Source organism: Lytechinus variegatus, chromosome 1 (assembly GCF_018143015.1).
Source record: "Lytechinus variegatus isolate NC3 chromosome 1, Lvar_3.0, whole genome shotgun sequence".
Taxonomy (NCBI): domain Eukaryota; kingdom Metazoa; phylum Echinodermata; class Echinoidea; order Temnopleuroida; family Toxopneustidae; genus Lytechinus; species Lytechinus variegatus.
In genome coordinates, this window is record NC_054740.1 from 16,346,421 (window position 1) to 16,367,879 (window position 21,459).

General features: G+C 34.7%; 1 protein-coding gene across 1 annotated transcript in view; it reads right to left on the reverse strand.

Moving 5' to 3' along the window:
- LOC121407306 (C2 domain-containing protein 3-like) overlaps nucleotides 1–21,459 on the reverse strand; it is a 47,443-nt gene that overhangs the window by 16,875 nt on the left and 9,109 nt on the right. The window contains exons 6-29 of the mRNA XM_041598298.1: nucleotides 20,667–20,869; nucleotides 20,308–20,422; nucleotides 19,483–19,744; nucleotides 17,243–17,453; nucleotides 16,345–16,458; nucleotides 15,764–15,835; nucleotides 15,082–15,322; nucleotides 14,387–14,585; nucleotides 13,807–14,047; nucleotides 13,001–13,159; nucleotides 12,047–12,308; nucleotides 10,703–10,809; nucleotides 10,017–10,131; nucleotides 9,342–9,460; nucleotides 8,753–8,854; nucleotides 8,224–8,310; nucleotides 5,708–5,812; nucleotides 5,008–5,087; nucleotides 4,244–4,290; nucleotides 3,702–3,860; nucleotides 3,161–3,289; nucleotides 2,620–2,714; nucleotides 1,151–1,288; nucleotides 508–657 (exon numbers count right to left, since the gene is read on the reverse strand). Coding sequence (XP_041454232.1) covers nucleotides 508–657; nucleotides 1,151–1,288; nucleotides 2,620–2,714; nucleotides 3,161–3,289; nucleotides 3,702–3,860; nucleotides 4,244–4,290; nucleotides 5,008–5,087; nucleotides 5,708–5,812; nucleotides 8,224–8,310; nucleotides 8,753–8,854; nucleotides 9,342–9,460; nucleotides 10,017–10,131; nucleotides 10,703–10,809; nucleotides 12,047–12,308; nucleotides 13,001–13,159; nucleotides 13,807–14,047; nucleotides 14,387–14,585; nucleotides 15,082–15,322; nucleotides 15,764–15,835; nucleotides 16,345–16,458; nucleotides 17,243–17,453; nucleotides 19,483–19,744; nucleotides 20,308–20,422; nucleotides 20,667–20,869 — 3,512 coding nt within the window. The remainder of the gene's footprint in view (nucleotides 1–507; nucleotides 658–1,150; nucleotides 1,289–2,619; nucleotides 2,715–3,160; nucleotides 3,290–3,701; nucleotides 3,861–4,243; nucleotides 4,291–5,007; nucleotides 5,088–5,707; nucleotides 5,813–8,223; nucleotides 8,311–8,752; nucleotides 8,855–9,341; nucleotides 9,461–10,016; nucleotides 10,132–10,702; nucleotides 10,810–12,046; nucleotides 12,309–13,000; nucleotides 13,160–13,806; nucleotides 14,048–14,386; nucleotides 14,586–15,081; nucleotides 15,323–15,763; nucleotides 15,836–16,344; nucleotides 16,459–17,242; nucleotides 17,454–19,482; nucleotides 19,745–20,307; nucleotides 20,423–20,666; nucleotides 20,870–21,459) is intronic.

Sequence of the window (21,459 nt, forward strand, 5' to 3'; positions counted from 1 at the left end):
ACCTGAAAACTCATTTGCCATAGACATTGCAACAACTTGCTCTTGTTTCATAAAGCTTTTCATCAATAACTGCTAAATTTCTATAACAAATCTGCTACTAGCCAATGAAATACCATGATTTCAGATTTGATATTTATCAAAATCATGACAAACTCTATTAGAGGGGATCCAGTACATGTAATACAATATCACAACAAAGGTTTGTATGACCAATACTCTGTCATACTTTGATAAAAGGTAATAAGTAACATATTAACCAAAATTGAGAATTTTATGTGTTTACATTCTATAACTTGATGTCTTCATTCCAGTTCAAATTTCAAAGGAAAATGCTGCGTGTGCTATGAGATACGGCTGATTAACCGTCATGCTTATCCATTGAGGTCTATGTAAATGACAGACACATTTTGTAATTATACAGGAAATAGTGCTCATATTACTTGCTTCCTTTTGTCAAAATAGGGCAGTACAGTATACTGAATGAAATATGATAATCTAATGACAAACCTTGAGACCACAAGCTCTGTGAATAGTGAGTGCTAAGGATACATGAGGACCCCCAGTAGTAGCACCTATCGCCCTTGATGGATTGGTTCTGTGTTGGATCACAGTCTGTCTGTAGCTTACTGTTACATCTAATAGTCCACTGTCATGAAGCTATGGTGATAACAAATGAAAAAAAAATATTATTGCAAGTTATTGTGATACATTGGTATTCATTTTTAAAATTCAAATTTATGTACAAAATGTCATTTTTATTTTCATGAGGAATAGGCATGATTTGGATACTCATTTGCTAAGTTAACAATTTTTATTTTATATTTCTATTAGTAGAAATCAGCAATTGCCCCCACTTTTCATATGTTACATTTGATTGTGATTGATATTTTCAATGTCTGTTTTTTTTATGTTTATTAATACCAACTTTCTTCTTCGCTAGTCTTGGCCTGTACTCTTGTTTTTCAGATAAATCATATGGAGGAACACAATGTTTTTTTTATACATGTACATCCTAAAAAAATCAAACATATTCATACAATACAAGTCTGCAATATGAATTCAAAGTTCAAATTCATAGTAATTGATTTCCAATAGTAAAATAATACAGAATCACCACATAGTTGTTTTTAAAAAAATCTGAGATATTTACCATTCCACCTGTTTCATCTGCTGCCCTCTGTTGGTCATCTTGATGAGTACGAAGGGGCAATGAGAATGTCTGGACACTGGGCTCACCTCTCCTCTGCATGGTAACCATGGCACATAGCTTGGCTAATGGAAGGGTAGCCTGAAAAGACAAATATAGGGAAATATTGATAAGAGTCTCTTGCTTACAACATACTTAAAGACCCTGACCAGTGTAAAAACAATCATATAACAAAATAAAGGTAATGATTCATACAATACAAATATACCAAAAATATTACATATATCTCCTTCCAATAGTTAAAAATATTAAATAAAAATCAAAGAAACTGCTCCTCCAAAGTACGCTTCGATTGAGCACCCCCACGTCGCCTGGAAATGATGACGTCACTTTGTGTCTGGAGGGTTGTGATTCCATGGGTTTGTGTACAAAAGCATTGGGTATTTTCTTCTATTTCCATGTGATGAATCCATTTTTTTTTTTTCAGATGAAAATTGCACTCACAATTATTCACTGTTCAAATGGATGGAAACCTACAACTATTCACTACCTTATTTGTGATTTCTTTGTTTGGCTCTTATTGGGCCTAAATTGCTATGTCAGGGAAAGTTGTTATACATAATCTAAATGCAGATAGAATTGAAATCTGTGCCAAATAAGCAGGAAATAAAATATGGCAAAAACTACTTCAAAACTGTAGATTTCATAAATTCAAGCTTGTGGGAAAAAATATATGTGATATCCCTCTGTGATAGAAGTGAAGAGAATGAAATGCGTTATCTGGAAAGCAAAAAAATCACCCAGTTTTTCTGTGTACAAACCTATGGAATCACGATGCTTCTTACACAACGTGACGTCACGGTCTCGAGGCAGGTGAAAAGCACAATAAAGCCTATTTTCTAAGCGGGGTTCGAAGCTCGATAATTGGAATATTCTTGAGCAAAATACTCCACTAGGAAGCGGTGAAAATGCATAAGGCATACATTGCTGTATATAGTAGCTTATAAGCTTTCGATTGGTATATAATTTGTCAATTTCATTTTCGGGTCCGGTCTAGATCTTTAAGCATGAGTTACATTGCAGAAGTCCATCATTCAAGCTTTGAAGAGTTGTTTCTTTTTTTTTTAGAAGCAAAATTTATCATACAACAATGAAATAGAGTAGGAAAAGAGGAGTAAACAATCTGTCATTACCACTCATGGTAGGGATTAATCAAGAACAAATATTTTGATAAAATACATAACAGTTGACATGCTGTGAAGAGAATAGACTGGTTTTACCATAAAAAGCTCTGGAAGATTAGCATAAAACAGCCAATGACTCTGACACATTAAACGACTCTTGTAAAAAATAACTTCAGTTTTCTTCATTGAAAGGTTTTATGCAACAGGGCCTTAGGATTCTTTTCTGTAATGATAATCCTATCTGTTCATCCCCATGAACAACACATTTTTCAGATAAATCTCACAAACCTTAGCAATGACTTGATCCCTAACGTTAGGGTAGTAGAATCGACACCAAACCTCAAATGGTATACCTCCAGCATGGCCTCCTACTCCTGCACAGGCTGTAGGAAAAGATTTATAAAAACAATAAAAACATTATTCAGGGTATGGGAACATTAATTGATAATTCATTACGTGTGGTAGAAATTCAAATGAAAAAGGGATGGTAATTTTTTTTATGTTTTCATTAACAAATCAAATCAAAGTTTAAAAAAAATCAATCTGGGATTCAAAAGGATTGACAGTTATGATATATTTGCTATAATTATGGCAAATATTATAGAAACCTTTATTTGATTGGCTGTTCAGCCCTTTTACCACAGAAGGATGGCAAGGTTATTGTAACTATGAGTCCTTAATGAAACAGATTCCAGATAATGTATACAGAGACATACAAACTTGAACTGCAGAGCTATTTTTGATTGGCTTAGCAGAGTATCTCATAGAGTAAGAATGCTAAAAGCAGTATCACTCTTTGGTTGGGTTGAAATGTTATTAACAGTATTACCTGTGAGAAGTTCCCTTTGTACTGGAGTGCCTTGAACCAAGACTATCCTATGTCTGCATACATCATTGAATACAGGATCAGGAACACATAGAGTAGTTGGAGTACGATGAGGTCTGAGAGTTAGACTATCTACAGGACACAAAAAGAAAAGTTATTGTGAAAGCAATGAATAAACCAAATTTTACCGACAAATTTACACATTAAGTCATATTTATGTAACATATTGAATGATTGAAATTGGAAATGTAATTGATCATTTAGGATACCTGGTACTGTGTATGTGTGGATATGATTATTTGAATCTATAATCCTCTTTTGAGAGTTCTGTAATAAAAACACTAGTGTACAACTTGGTTACTTGGTCCCATGGAAAGAAATAGCCTACTCTTTGCTAAGTTCCAAAACATTTATTTTCAAAAGTCTAATACTGATAAATCAAGTGAGTATAAAGACATCAGCCATGTTACAAAAAATTCATTCTACCCTCAAAATTACAAATTAATTGGAAGCAATACCAAGTAGATTTAAAATGACAACTTACTGTCTTGGAGTAGACCTCCGAACTCTTGCTGTTGCTGTAATTGATGTTGTTGATGAGGAAAGTGATATTGAATGAAACAATCCGCCTCTCCCCATACTGAGTCTTCAAGCTGAGGCAAACCCTGGATGCTTTCAATGACTACCTCAAAAACATGTTCAACTAAAACAGAGAGAGAACGAATTAATGGAATATGAAAGTCAATATTAATTGACAAATAATGTAAATCATGTAGAAAATAGGAGACAAACAGAAATAGTGGAAGAGTGAGGATACAGAGTGAGAAGACAGAGGGAGGGAAGAAGAGAGAGAGAGATAAAAAGGGAATTAGAAATGAAATAGAAGGTAACAGACAGATATAGAGGATAAGCACAGTATCAGAGGTAGAAACTTGAGAGAGGAGAGAGACAGACAGACGTGATAATCACATAGACAAATTTGGAAGATAAAGAGATTCTTAAAAATCTTATCAAATATATACCATATCTATAAAAAAAAAAGGCATGATCAATTTATATCAAATTCTGATAATACAATATTCTTACCTGCACCTGTGTCTTCTACTTCTTGATCAGCAGTGTGAACATTAGCTCTAATATAATAATAATGAAAAAAAAATGTTATATTAATATACAAATATTCTTAGAACTTTTCTCAATCTGAACAAAAATTCAAATAAAAAACAATAAGAATCTAGATTTGTCACATAGGTATTAATAGTTTAAGATGTTGAAATAAATCATTGTACACAGTACACATGAATAGTGCAGAGATGTACGCCCAACAGATAAATTCGCATGAATTACTATAGAAATGACCTGTTGTAACACCAGATTATCCTGTCTCACTGCTTGTTTATTACACATTCCTCCTTGTTTACAAATTTTGCCAATTAAAATAGTTCATAGTACATTTCTTAAAGGTATCTTGTAGATGTCTTGTAAATTACTAGTAGATTGCAATTTACACATTACTCAGTGAGTGAATTACAGGAACTGCATTGTAAATTACACTCAGAGAATTTCCTGTAATGTACAACCTGTCAATCAAACACACCTGTGAAGTTGACTGACCTACTTCTCCTCAAAACCAGTCGAAACCGGTTTACAGATGAAGAAGTGAAGTACTATTTCATCCATATTCAAATGCTGTGATGATTTTCCATGGACTTGCAATGACTTATATTTTATCTTTGACATAATGAATAAATGAAATTAAAAGAAACAGCTGAATATATCAGATAAGAAGTGTAAGCATATTTTGCAAGTAAAAGATCTTTATTCAATAATCAAAGAATAATGGTGTTCACCTCTCTCCATAGTGCACTGGTCTCTCAGGTACATCAGTAGCATCTCGTCTAATAGATTTCAACCTCTGTAAAGCAGATACCTGAAAAAAGAGAAAATCATTAACCAAATCAAGATTGATAATTTGTTTTAGTTGAATGTAGGGCAGGGGCACAACAAAACTCCTAAAAATAAAGCAATAATAATAATAATGATACTAATTAATAACAATAATAATAATAAAAATAATAATAGCAATCTTAAATCTAATAGCTTTTATATAGGACATATATATCATCAACCATATCAACCATAATACATCAAGACGTCTCTATGCTCTTTACAGATATATTATAATCCCGGTCATCTGGTCCTGGCATGCCCACATACAATGATAATTTCCTATGTGTATTAATTACAAATTTGGGGCACTGCTGTTAATTATTTATGGGACTTTTATGTATTGAATGCATAGTAAATATTTGATTTGATTTTATTTGATTTGACTTTATTTTACATATTTCACAAGTACAAACAAAATTTGAAAACAACATCAGAAAACTCATGAGAATACAAATCAGACAAGGCATAACAATGAATTCAAATTAAAGAGAATAGCAATTTGGAATTAAAGACAAATAAATGTATTGAATGCATAGTAAATAGGCAAGAATGCTCCAATGGAAATTTATTATGCATATACATTATAACATACATCCTTACCTGTTGCTGTGATCCTAGAGCTAGGAGTATGGTCAGCTGTCCACAGCGCTGACCAGTGAAGGGGTCATTTATTGGTATTTCATTGTCTACAGCTACAACAGGATACTGAAATGGAATAAGGGTTATAATATGAATAAAGGTAAAATCGTCAAAAAGATTAAATACTGGAATTCAAATAATGTTTTTAACATGAATTAGTAATTGTCATTAACTCTTAACCCTAAAAAGACTGGGGGGGCTGATTCAGCCCCCACTCGACATTTTTTTGCGATAAATCCGCCGCTCGAATTTTTTTGACCACGTCGCTCGCTGACTTTTCACTTTCAAGTCTTGCGCAACTTTTGAGACCAAAATTGTGACCCCGGGTACGCGGTTCCGAAATTACGCAACATTTCGTAAGTGCATGCAGACCCAAAATTACTCAAAAACGTGAATTTGTGTACAAATCCAATGCAAATAGTGTTTTTAGCCAAAATTCATAAATGTATTATTTTTCCTTTCACTGCTTAAAATCAATTAATTTTATCTTGTTTATGGTCAAAATAAAGTGCCCGACATTTTCCATGAAAAACAATAAAAAACAAAAGTTGAAAAACAAAGAAATTCATAAGAAATTTAGAAAACAATAGGATACATAAGAAAATAAATGTTTTTTTTTTTTAACTTTTTGAAAAATAAATTTGATCAGATGCCTATCTAGAGGTATGTGAAACAAAAATTAGCATTTTAGGGGCATTATTTTATTAATTAGAGCAAACTTATGTTTTTACGCATAAATTAGCATGATTAATGAGCAATGAGATTTTTCGCAGAATTTGATATTATAGTATTGTAGATAATGCCATGGGTAATGCGCATGTCAAAGTTCTTCGCGATCACGCGATCGACGGCCGAGATCATAATAATAATAATAGTGTATATTTGTAGAGCGCACACACCGTCAGCAGACGCTCATGGCGCTAGCCGAGCAACAGTTCTCTTTTACAATGTAAAAATTATATTTTATGGAAATTTATATAAATACTACACAAGAACAATTAACAGGTACGATGTAATAATAATAATAATAATAATAATTTCACATCTGGTTCATTCACCCCAACCCATCCATCAGCCAATCATCATGCGGAACCCAGTGCCCTCTAGCTGCCCCGTTCACTGACAATTTAAGGGGTAAACCCAGTCAGTACATAACTCACAGGAGCTCTAGCAATCTGAGGACACCGGGTCCCACATGAACAGCCAGCGAACGGGAAGGGATGAATTATCTTTCTTTTAATCATAAATGGAATACAACAAAATACAATATACATTTAAAAATCAATTACAATTGAAATAGGTATGTCTTAAGGTGATCTTTGAAAGTAGTATATGTCTCGATGGAGCGAAGTGAGAGAGGAAGCATATTCCATAACCTGGCTGCTGCATTCGAGAAAGCATGGTCTCCCCAGGAATGATAGGTACGGGGAGTTTGAAGCAGCTTACAATCATTGCGGTGACAATCCATTGAGGGCTCGATATACAAATAATAAAAGTTTAAACTGAACTCGTTTGTGGACAGGAAGCCAATGTAGAGAATGTAAAACTGGTGTGATTGGAGCCATTCTCGGTGTAAAGGTGAGGAGTCTGGCACTTGAATTTTGAAGAGATTGCAGTCTATTAAGTTGTTGTTTTGTGAGTCCATAGAAAAGAGAATTACAAAAATCAAGCCGAGATGTGATTAAAGCATGAATTAATTGTTCACATGCTTGTTTGTTTAAGAATTTGAATCAGCCCCCCCCCCCCCCCCCCCGTCTTCTTAGGCATCGAAATAGCCCAGTCTATTTAGGGTTAATACCCCATTCATATATGCCTACTATATATTTAGCTGCGATATTACTGCTATAGTGTGTATTTCATCCTTTGTGTAAAGATTGTTGCAATGAGAGTGTACAAAATGAGAAAATGAATTTTTAGTTTTACTAGGAAAACCCTTTCCAATAATATAATTCATGTTCCTTGCTGACATCAAACATAGTCCAATTAAAGGTGAACTATTTGTCTTTCTGCCCCCCCCCCACACACACATACTCAAGATGCAGGCACTGTACGTGGCAGCTCAAGTTATATTGTGTGCATCCCTCACTGATGAGCCTAGTCTGCTATCTGCAAAGCTAGCTATCATATATCCAAACAATTATAAATCACATTAACAGCTTTCATACAGACACAGTTCATGGTTTGCTTATTGCAATTTTTTAGTAACATTGTTGTATTTTGTATAAATTTGGATATAACAGCATAATCCTATATTTTTTTTTCCAAAGGGACAGTGTATACATTTCCATGATGGAAAATTATGACATTGATGGATTTACTACACGTTTCAGTGAAATGAACACTATTGCAACTGTTTGTAATATAGGACCTGGCAACTAATAAAAATATTTTAGGTTATAAACAGTTTTTTGCTCAGGCAAATGAACAAAATCTTATATTTTGCTATAACAGATCCCTGATTCAGAAATAAGTCCTACCTGTGACTTGAGCAATGTCTTGCCAATTCTTTGGTCTCTATACGACATGTAAAGCTGATGTAAAGGGAGCTTGGCAATACCTAGTAACTGTGGAAAAGAATTCCAAGATTTCATTGAATATGGTGGTATTAAACATAAGCATTTAAAACATGGATGAAATAAAGTTTGGAATGATTAGCAAATGTGAAAGAATAATAATCAGTCTTTGTTTCCATCAACAATCTCCTGTTGCTGAGATTATTAACTTGACATGCAATTTATAAACATATAGAGATTCAGTCAAAATGCATCTGCAAGTTTTAGGCCACTTTAGAATTAATCAGAAATAACAGGCGGAAACAAATTGCATACTGTGTTGAAATACAAAAAGCGAAGGAAAAGAAATAAAAATAAAGAAAATGAATGGTACTGACAGCACTTGGCAAAATTGTATGAAGAGCTAGATACATGGAGCTATTGCATATTGATTTCATCTCACTTTAAATTGATTTAAATTCTTATTTAACCACTTTTATTTACTACATAATACCTGGTCATGTTGAGCAGATGTCTTTTTATCCCAGACTTCAATCACAGTGAAATTATTCCTCATTCTCTCCAGGAGTGACTGGGTCAGAAGCACCGGAGATACCTAAAAGAGCAAAGAAAAAAAATAAATGTTGCAAATACATCAAGTTCTTCTTATTCATCTGTCTCTGAGCTCCTGTCCCTTTATGATTGATTACTTCATTACCTTAAACAATTATTTTGCCATTTACTTATAGAACGTTTCACTTGATTCACACTCATCCCTACTGTGTAGTTAAAGAATTTGTATTTCATAAATTGAAACTTGATTAGTTCAAATTTATAATTGATTTGAGCCAATTGCTATATATTTTACAGAAACAATACCTCCAAATTCCACATTCCCTTTTCTTTGTATTGTTCTTCATTTTCATTGACTTTAGATACACATGTTTTATTACTGAATCAGTTAAACAATTTCTCCTCTTATTATGATCTTCAACAGGCTGCGATGTTTTAGTGTTTATTCTCTTTCCTACATTTGAAAATAAACATGAATCAATGAACTTTCGCCCCCACATAGAAACAAATAGGGAAGAGCAATGAATTACCTGCACATAGTCAAAGTTTGGTTGAGTGGTTCCCCAACACACATCAGACCTAGCTGCATCATCCAACCAGAACATACGACCAACCAAGTAGGTATTATGCACCAGTCTGTCTCTTCCTCCTGTGATGTATACATGAGATAGGAAGAGCATGTCTGGTTATACTATATCTTTATCAATCACAATTTTCTTGTTTAAATGATATCAATAAAGAATCAAATATTTTTTTTAGACATAACTGAATACATGTACAAAAAATATGAATGTTTGTTGCATCTATCATTATCATTGAAATCTTTCACCAAATATGAAGTCAGTTATTTATGTGTATCACCTTTTTACAGAAATGTACCCTAAATAAATATTTTATACATCTTTCTACAAATTATTTTATGCGACCATTTTCGAATTACATCTTTGGTAAGCTCAGAATATAACAAAATTTTCCTAAAATCATAAGGAGAAACTTGGGGCATACCATTTAGCACTTCATACTCAAGTTATTTTGGGGCCCTGCAAAAGAAAGCTCATTGGTTAATTATAGGACTGATTTTCATGATTTATTGCAATGACCTAAATGTACATGTGTAATAAAAAAATACTCTTTGTTGGAAATAAATCTTCACTGACTAAGTACAAATTTCCCCTATACATCCCAATCACACAATGTGCACGTACCTGAAGTATACTGTAAAGTAGGATGAGGATGAGGTCTTGGCATACTATGTCCTGGTATGATAGGGGAATTCAGATGACCATCTTTTACATACAGCAATGAATGAAGAGTTAGGGCCTGTGGTGGAGAATAATGACATAAGAATTTAAATGATTTTGAATACCCGAGGTAAAAAAAGGCCATAAAACAATATATGTATAGGGGCAAAGGGCAATTTGCCTTTCAAAATCTTTGAAATTGCCTATGAACCCAATCATATTACAATATGTAGGCCTACATGGAAATCAACATTAATTAGGTTGGGAAAAGAGAGTCCACCATATAAATTCAGGAGAATATGTCACCATGTTTGATATTTGTGTTCGTTTATGAAGGCCTCAAGAAAACCAGCTTGTTGCTGATTGGGCTACCCTTCTTTTAAATATTTGAAATGAAAAAAATAAATTCTTAGACTATCACAACTACAGTCATTATGAGTCCACACCCGAAATATGAATAGCCCACATAAACCGCAATTATCAAATTTTCTGAAAATATGAAGGAAAAAAGTTAGTAATAAATGTCACAAGCGGATATATGTATAATACGTGTATACTGCATAACTTAATCTCAAGTAACTTCATGCATAAGAGCCTAAAATGGGTAAAAAAGAATGGCACAAATAAACAAAAAAAATTCTATAACACACCTCAAAGCCTTGTTGCTGTTTTGGAGATGTCTTCCTATTGTTCATCTTGGTAGATTGGATAGTTTGATCATCAGCATATTCTCCTACTAAATTGTCAATATCTGGTCCTGGAAAAGGAGAGAGAGAGAGGGTGTAATAAATAGTACATTTTAAGGGCATAATAGATGCATACTGTACTACTATCATACTCATCTACTTTGGTTATTTTACTTTAACTTTTTACATTTGGTTCAATTTGAACTGTTTCTTCTGAGATAAGAATTTATCAACCTTTATCGACCCCAGATTGGGTGTATGGGAGTCTTGACATGAATATATTCACATAATGAATATGTGCATAAAAGTGAACAGATTTATGATATACCATTGTTTGCATTGTGACAGAATATACTAAATAGGTTCATTATTGCGGATTGAAATAATCGCTAGAGGGTATTCATTTGTCTCGCAATCTACTATGGTCAACTAGGAAATTCGTGATCACTCTCGCAAAAAGTGTTCACTGGCTTTCTAGGAAATTCGTGATCACTCTCGCAAAAAGTGTTCACTAGCTTACAAGTTCACGAGCTTTCGAGTGCCGCTGCAACTCTTTATCAAGTGACGAAAATTGCATATACGCCGTGGGTCGGCAATATGCAAATAAGACCAAAATTGGCGGGCTCGCTAGTTTCCCGTTGTAGACAGAGGTGGAAAGTTTCCCGCCCTCGTGTCTTTGGACCAGCGTTGGTCTTATTTGCATATTGCCGACCCACGGCGTATTTGCATATACCCCCGGCTTATTTGCATAACTCCTGACCAATCACACAACGGATCAGTGCCCACCTATTGTTCTCGCGTTTGTGCGTACGGTCTTGGAGATTAGTATAAATAGAGTACGATATTGGACAATTTTCGTCACTTGATAAAGAGTTGCAGCAGCACTCGAAAGCTCGTGAACTTGTAAGCTAGTGAACACTTTTTGCGAGAGTGATCACGAATTTCCTAGAAAGCCAGTGAACACTTTTTGCGAGAGTGATCACGAATTTCCTTGTTGACCATAGTAGATTGCGAGACAAATGAATACCCTCTAGTGACAGAATATGTTGCCAAAAATCTGAATAACAATTAATAACAAGAACAACAAATTCTACTGTAATCTAACTGTTGTGTTTAGAACAATAATATTGCAAAAACATACTGGTTGCTTCTTTTCACTTTTTAATATCTTAATACAAAATGCTACAGAAATGTGACTGCATTATTCATATAAAATTACATAAGTAACAGAAGTGCATATTCTAGCAAACATTTTATTACATTTCCAAAGGAAATACTGAAATAATATGATATCACAAGGAAACGAACCTGGATGACCAAATGGAACAGCAGCCGATGACTTCCCAGTTGTTCTATACCGACTTCCATCTTTGGCCTGGTGACTTTTAGGTGAAGTATGCCTGGATGATGGCTGTGATGGTGGTGATGCATGCCCTGTGAGATGTGTTAACCCCATCCTACGGTCAGATGAGGGGAGAGGTACTATCTTAGCACCCTGCATCTCGGCAACTCTGGTCTTAGTGAGAGCAGAGGCAAAGTCCTTACTGTCTGATGCAAGCTCCATACTTATCTATGACAAATTGAATGAAGAAAAATTGATAATATACCCAAATTTGATGCATATCACGCAACTGAAATAAGGAATTTCTACTCAGTAGAAGAAATATAAAAACATATACAAAACAAATTATCACTGTGATTCATTCAAGATGATAAGGCAATCTACAAGTCTGTTATCAGGGGAATAAGGGACTCTAATACCCTTTTCATAAACCTATCCTCCAATTAGCCGCCTAAGAGTAATGCGGATAATTCAATAAAAATTGCGTTCACAAACTCCGAAAATAAGCCGCATTATTTTTACGAGCACCCATCCTGAAAAAGGCGGATAATCGTCATGACAACTGGACACGCCCCCTCCGATGTGGTTGTGTTGGAAAAGGGTGACCTTGTGACCGCACCATGGCAATTATCCGCATTATTTGGAAATGCGTTCATAAACTCAAAATCTTGTCCCGATGCTGCTATTATGCGGATAATAGCAGCATCAGAGTAATGCGGATAACTCTTGTCCTCCTCCAATTTTACGACCAAATTATGCTGCTATTAGCCGCATAATTGGGTTTATGAAAGGGGCATAAAGGACTCTCTGGGACACCAGACATTGAGTGTGTATATATACATGCACACTGCCATGCAAAGTTAAATGGCAATAGATGTTAAATCCCATGTGCAATGTGCAATGTGTATATATTCACTTACTGAAATAACACCAATCATGTTTCCTTTTGGACTGGTATCCTGGTCACTGGTCCTAGATGGAGAGGTCTTATCCTTGACCGGTAGATCTGAGATGGTCACTAGGTCTGGACTTTGGATGAGTGACCTCAGAGGAATACTGGCTACTCCCAATATTGTTGGCTAAAATGAAATGAGAGTAATGAGAAGTAGATTTACAAGCTGTCTCTTAGTATGGGTTGATCTCAATTTTGGTTATGATTAATGAAAATAAGATAAATTTGTATAGTGCAGCCACTACATCCTACAGCGCTTTGAAATAAAACTATTTTATTTATACTACAAAAACTGAAACAATCTACTAAACACTTCCCTGCACAGGTGAGTCTTCAATAGTCATTTGAAAGCAAGATTGGAATGGGACTTCTACTGTAATGGAAATTTGTTTCATAGTTAGGAACTGCAATGTTGAATGGCAATCGCCAAGAGTTGCTTTTGATTAGGTATATAAGGTAATTTGGTTGGAACTTTGTATGTTATGTGAGGTTGGTTGTATTTAAAGGGAAATAAATTCTAGCAGGTAATTAGGAACTTTGACATTCAGTGCCGACCGCACAGAAATGTTGTTAGCCAAACAGAGCGCTAACAGTAAGCTCAGTCACATCTTTCGGATTGATTCGTCAAAACATTTATTTCAATGTTAAGCAATGCATTGTTGTAACATTAGGCATCACCACATTACTGGTTGTAACAGGGCCTCTGTTAGTGCACTGTTAGCGCTAACAATGTTTCTGTGCGGTCAGTACAGGTGATTTATGATCTTCACTTACATGTTTATCTCCTGCAATCTTGGAGAAGACCTTAAATACAAGGAGTTGCTTCCACCATCGGTCAACTGCTTGACCATCAAACTGGACAGGAAACACTGACCGATGTCCAAAGATTACTTCCTTGCCAGACACCTTCTTAGAGACCACTCGCATCAGTTCTGTTGCCATGGCGCCAGTTGCTGTTCCATTCCTTCCATTTGATGCCTCACTGACTGGGAACTGGTACTCCACAAAATAAGTTCTAAAATAAAGTGCATATAAGGACCAAACATGATAAATCCCAATCAACAGTATAATTTCCAATTCCCTTTCACATGGCATATATATTTCTTGTTAATTTTAATCAAGAACATCTAAGATATTACTTAGAATCATCAATACATGTATCTTAACTAGAGTAGAAGTAAAATATCATGAACACATGGAAGGGCCATCTCTGTACATTGCTGGTCCTAAATCGTAGGCCTACTGTCATCAGTACGTTAGTATGGTAAACATTGCCCTTTGGTCCATTGTAATATAGCATTGGTCAAATGTCTGCAAGGGATAAGATCATCATGTATCAAGGATATGTACTTACATCTTTTTCTGTGTTAATGGTCTTGGAGGTTTGCCCTTGATCCCTTTAGATTCTCCCTTCCCTGTCCGAACAGGGATCCGGCTGGTTGGTTCTGATCGGAGAGTAAGCTTATCAAGGGTTACCCTAGCAACATGGACACGTCCAAGAAGTGTCAGTCTCTCTACACTCAGACCAGTGGCAGGATCAGTCTCACTATGACCTTCAAAACAAACCAAGGTATGATATTCAAAGTAGAGCTAATTCCTTTATCTTAATGATTATTTTTAGTTGACTTAACTAATACAGGCTACTGAAATCCTGACTATGATTGAATAAAAGCAAATTCGTTATAAAGCATCTCCTTCAATTAGTCCTGGATGACTCTACAGAGCAGAGGTATACACAAACTCTATATTCGCAATAAACTAAATCTGGGGCCAACTTCAAGCAAAAAATGAAAAAAAAAAATCTCATGTCATTTTAAGGACAAAGTAATGTGGGTTTTACTAAATGAAAACAAGATATTAACTTATTTCTATATATCAACATAAAATCAAGAAAAGATTAAATCACCTGGCTCTATACTTTTTTACACACTGCCAGAGTAAAATTTATGATAACAAATACTGGAGGATATACAAAAATAACTAAAGTAATAAATAATGACCAAAAAAAATAAAGAGGAATAATCTCACACAAAATGGAAACAATATTACCTTTATGATGATGACTAGCATCACGAGATGAAGCAAAGGATAAGGACCCTGTTGTTCTTGATTCACTCAATGATTGGCTGGTATCACCTCTCTCCTCCTCATCCTCTATCTCAATTCTTTGTCTCCTTGAGTTATCATCATCTTCTTTATTAGGGTCTAAGTAACCATTACTGCTGGCATCTTCCTGTGGCAGTCTTGGTGATGCAGTATCCACGGTCTTCACTTGTTTGGTTCTCTTTGCCTGTTGTTAAAAAAAATCATTATTCCTCTCTTAAATCAGTAACTAATTACCATTTACTACCCAAAATTACACTTAATAATACATAATTTCAAACAAGCACAGGTAATAAAAATAATTATAGTTGTCAAACATTAGTGTTTTCAATTGATGTATAGGGCAAGCTAGGTTTTTACGAACCTTGCAATAAATCATTAAATAACATAAAGATATTCAAGAAGAATGTAGTAGCTCCTTGATTTTGAACTTTGATGATTCAATAACTATGTAAATCATTCACAATCTGATATGCTTGTTCTGCTTGAATTAATCTATGAATAGCAAATTAAATAGCTTTACTATATTTTTCTCCTTACACTTATGTTTTTCAGGATCCATGGGGGATGCAGGATTATGATGTTTGCTTGACATTGAGTAATAAAAAGGATGAAAAGATCATTTTACCTTGTAAGGCTCACTGTCATCACTTGAATCTGAGTCTAATAGATCAGCCAGACTCTCATTACTACTGCTTGCCTACATAGAAATGAATTGCATACAGAAATTACAAATTAAGTTACTTCTTGTAATAGTGAATATGCCGGATAGAATTAAACAGAATTTACAAGGGCATGAAAATTATCTTGAGTATTATTGCAAATAAATAATATCTGAAATAAAGAATGAAAAAGAAAATCAGTTATTTTTCATTTTTGTAACCTATTGCCCACTGGAACCAGCTGATCCCGGTACAAAGTCCTTGGGAATCTCAGAATGTGGTAGCAAAAATGGGTAAAGGAGTTTGAGGTGGGTTGCTTTGAGAGGGGACGACCAAAAAACATGGAAGATGCAACCAACTGAGTGGACGAAGGGGTATGAGCAATTGATGCAGGTATGAGGTAACTCTTGCCATCCATGTTCAAAGAAACAAAAACCTATTTCAAACTTTGGTTATTTCTACTACTTCTTTCACTGTTTCTTTTTCTCCTATTCTCCTACTTTCTTTCACCATCAAATTTTCTGATAAGCAACATGTTCATTCTTACGGCTCCTTTGTAGAAGAGTTCTTCCAGGATGCTGTTGTCATGAAGAGGATCCTCCTCCTCACTATAGACATCATCACTGTGAGATGATACACTCCCTGGAGGAGAAACACCCGGCTGATATGGGATAGATAATGATAACAATAATGCATCTTATAAAATGCCCATATCCACAATGGTACTAATTGTCATTATAACCCTGGCCATAGCTGGCTTCTTTCAACATGCCTTGGTGTTTCAAGTACTGAATGTTCCCTCTAGGTACACATTTACTTCACCTGGGTAAAGTGCAGCACTATATGGATATATTTCTTGCTGAAGGAAATAACACAATGACTGGGATTTGAGCTTTTGACCCTCTGAATGAAAGGTGAGAGTAAGAACCACTAGACCACAACACTCCTACAATATTGACTGTTTTATTCACATCCTTTTTATCAAGACATTAATATCAGTTGGTATGACATTGATTTACATGTGCTTCACTCAAAATCCAGGGGAAAAGTGATCCAAGTAGGAATTTATTCCTTGAAATGATTGCAGTATACTGGCACCTTCATGCTTTAATGGGCATGTGGTCCCCTTCGAAAGGGTAAATGATGGTACAAATTGCAAATTGAGTAGATTGTTTATATTTCAGTTACCTCCTATAATCAGTGCAATCATGCATGAAGAACTGTTCATGAGATTTGTGTAGGGTACTAAACAGTCTGAAATCCAATTAAAAGTAAAAGAATTTAAATTCCTGGCATGATCACAAGATGATTATTGGAAAATAGATACAAACAGGTAGAGTTAATGCAATATTAATCAATGCCAAACTGTTAACAAGAAATTAGTTGCCTACAAATCCCACTTGTGTACATTAAATAGTGAATGTATATATCCTACTACAACTTACATGTAGAGCTTTTAGGTTTTTAAGATCCTTAACATTTAGCACATCTCCCACAAGAAGTTCTACTGCTCTGTTCTCTGTATCAGCATCTTCTTCATCATCCTCTTCATCCACTAGGTTTCCAAGGGCAACAATAGGGTCACCATCCCTGACCGGAACTTCATCTTGCTCTCCGTGAAGGAGCTCACGAAAGAGTTCACCAGTTGAACCTCTCCTAGGATAAGACAGATGAAAAGAATTTTATCATAAGTAATAGGCAAAAGCTACTTCAATAATAATAACAAAGTTCTTGTATAGCACATCCCTATGCACTTCCAGTGGACTTGGGTCGTATTACCCTGGCTTGAGACCCGCAGCCTTTAATACAGCACAGAGCTATTTCAAGGAATAAATTGCTGCAGGTACCCATTCACCTTACCTGGGTTGAGTGCAGCACAAGGTGGATGAATACCTTGCTAAAGGAAATTACACAATGGCTGGGATTCGAACCCACGATCCTTTTTCAAAGTCAGAAGACTAATCCACTGGGCCACAACGCTCGACAATATAGATTAGTGCTGCAAGTCAGGCGGCATGTTCGGGTTCGGTTCGGTAATTTTTTTCCGAACTTTGGTTCGGTTCGGGGTTCGGCAATAAATGCCAAATTAAATTTAACATATAATAAATAAAGATCGCCGACCCACAATCAAGTTATCTCCAGGATGATCTGTCATATATTTATAATAAATTTTGTTTCTAAAAAGAATAGTTATGAAAATTGTTGAATTTTCTTTTGTTTTAATCTTTAAAAAAAAAATAAGAAGTCATTTCTACTTTCATTTTTAAGATGAAAATTAAAAAAAATCGAAAGAACAAAATATTGATATCGAGAGAGTCAGGACAGAAACAGAATTACAAAGATCAGAATATTTTTTTTTCATGATTATTTCATGTAGCTATGATCATGATCGATTACAATGCCATTGCCAACGCAGCTTCTCAAATTGGAAAGTGTTAATTGGGAATGTCGAAACAGTAGACAAACAACCTCCACTCAACTGTTATTATACCGGTAAAATTCACATTCCAAAGAATACGAGTGTTTTAGAAAGTCCCTATTTTCTGAAAAGTGGTAAAATCTGGTCAATGAATTACTTTAAAAAGATAAAATATCAGTCCATTCTTGGTCCAGAAAGATCAACGCTACGTGACTTCAAACATATTTCCAACACGAAAATGAGTACATGGGACTGTACTGTGTATTTTAGTGTTGTGAAATCACTCGGCGTTGATCGTCAGAACTAAGACGGAACTGATAATTTATCATTTCATTTTCAGTAATTGACCAGATTAAACCACTTTTAAGAAAATATTGACAACGGAAAAACGTTTCAAGTTCGGAATACGAATTTTACCTGTATAATAGCAACCGAGAGCAGGTTGTTTGGACTTCCTGTTTCAACTTTCCTTACCAACCATTTCCGGAACATCGATCAGGGAACATGCGTTGATTTGGTTTGAATTTTTATCTTTTCTGTTTTTTCACCCTCATTCCTTCATCTCTTATTTATTTATCTTTTATATCAATATGGAAATTTCAGAAGGTGGATATACTTTACCATTACTTTGTCAGTCACAAGGAATTAATTTATGTCTTGTCTTTTTCTTTTTTAAATACAAAACAATTAAATGTACGTCCGATTACAGCAATACGTAATTCAACTACACTTTTTAACTGAGTTAAGCTTAAAATGTCCCCACATTTTATAAGGAAAAAAATATATTCATGTTTATAAAAAAAAATTGAAAATGATAAAAATTTAATCAAACACATGTTTGTGAATTCGGGCCATTTTGTCTTCTTTCCATTTAGTCTCATCCCACATTGTCTAATCCTATCTAACAATTATGACAAATTACCTCTTGGCAAATTAAACATTTTGCCTACTTTTCATTTAAGCTTTACCCATTCTGTCCACTTGAGCTAACACCACTTATATGGTTTGATGAATTTTTTATTAAGAAAATGTTAATTTGACAAAGTGCAAAATAACTTACATGGCATGGAAATCAGACCATCTCGGCATTAGATGAAATGATTTTTAGAATTTATACCAAGTGAGTATTAGGTCAATTGATGATTTGACCAAAAAGTAATTATACCAAATTGATAAAAGACCAAGTGGGTTTGATCATGATGGTGTCTGACAATCTGATAAATAGATCTGCTAGTAGACATAGTGGACACAAAGCAAATCACTTACCTTCTGTATTTCCTCTGCCCCTCAGCAACTCCGCTCCCGTCATTATCCTGTGTCCTCTGGCCTACAGACGCTTGCCTTCTTGTCGAGTGGTGACCTAACTCTTCTTTGATCATAGCATCTCTCAGCTTCTTGCCTCTATCAAGCAAGGCTGATATGAGATCTGGATTCAATTTGTCTGGGACAGTGTTGCCCATTTGATGAGTGGGTAGTGATCTAGTGTTGTTTGTGATTGGTAAGGTTGATAGTGGTTTCCTAGATAGGTCTGTGGAAGAAAAAAATAATAATCTTGGTGGATGTTTCATGTAGCTGTTGAGAAAAATACACATAACTTTCTAAACAGTTGAATTTACTGGATTGTTGCTTTCCTAATTATTTTTTTATGATGTAAACTAAGGCTGCTAGAAAAAAACATGATACTGATAACAATATGACTGCAAGAATAGAAAAAAAAAATACTTTTACATAGCACAAGTATTTACTATCCCCCTCCCCCCCCAAAAAAAAAAGTAAGAAAAACCTTGAAATCATCTATTCTTTCAACCTACTTGAAGTCATCAGAGGCATTTTATAAGGATATTTGTGAGTTAAGAATAATTTTACACACAACTAGAATATATTTCTTGTAGATAAATCAGATTCACTAAACTAAAGTTAAATTATGATTTTTGTAGATTAAAATTTATTTCATTTATCAAAAAGCATTTGAAGGCAAACGTTACTATTTATGAAAATTTGATGAGGGGCAATATGGAGTTTAAGCCAGGATGATATAGAATATGATATTTGCCACAAGAACATGACCCCCACTCCTGTACGGTAATTTACCTTGTTTGGCATCCAATGGCATCATGTGACTTCTCTGAGATAATGGTTTTGATAAATGACCAATACCAGGGCTGTAATCAGACTCAAGATCCCTAGATGCTGCATCAGAGTGAACCTAAAAAACAAATCAGAGTTATCAGGAAAAAATAAATTGCACCATGCATGATGGTAGATGACAAGTACAACAGTTATTTGCAAGCTTAACTTTTTGATGAGCAGGTATTGATATTTGATGCTCAACATCTGGAGATAATATCAATGCCATCAATCAGTATCAATAATTTTTGTATAGTAGGTGGACCAAATTACAAGAGGATTATTTTCACACCAACTAAAAAAGTCAAAGAGAAACAACTAACCTTAGAATTGCCTGATGTGAATGGGCCCTCTGTAGAGCTTGAACCAGGAAATATCTTCTTCTTCATACCTGATCTAGAGGAAGCATGGGATGAGGTGGAACGATGAGATGTCTTAGATCGGACACTGTCCTGATCGGTAGGCCTAGAGGGGGCCATCATACTAGCATCAGTTGTTGGGAGCGAACTGGAACTATCATAAGATGCTATCATCGTGGATGAAGAATTGATAAATGAATAAAATTAGTTACTGCAGGGAATAACATTGCTTCTGAACTTTGATTAGCAATACAGAACACAAAATCTACAACATAAAATATATTTTGTGTAGCAGTCTTTAAAAAAAAAAATGTGGAGCAAATTGCAAAACCATACCAGGAATATTATGTTTTGTATTTTGTATTAAGACAATTTTATGTCTTTCAGTCTTCGGTGTGGTTCCACTTATGTAAAAATATTGTTAAATTTCAGATAGATCTTTTTTTTTCACCACTTTCTATGCTTATTTATCACATGATTTATTGCTGGCCCTCTATCAGTCAAATATCATCTAATTTCTATTAAAAATCAAACTTTTTTCTGCAATTGTCAAGGTTTCCCAAAATCTTACAAACACTCAGGTAGTAATACACCATTATTGACACACTCCTGAATAAAAATTCTTACAATACAAACAATACATAGATATCTACAAATTTTGAGAACGTTTTGTTATTAACCACACAAATACTTATAATACACCTTATATCTTTTCATGCAAGACTCACTAGTTAAGTAGAGCAGTTTTCAAACTGGA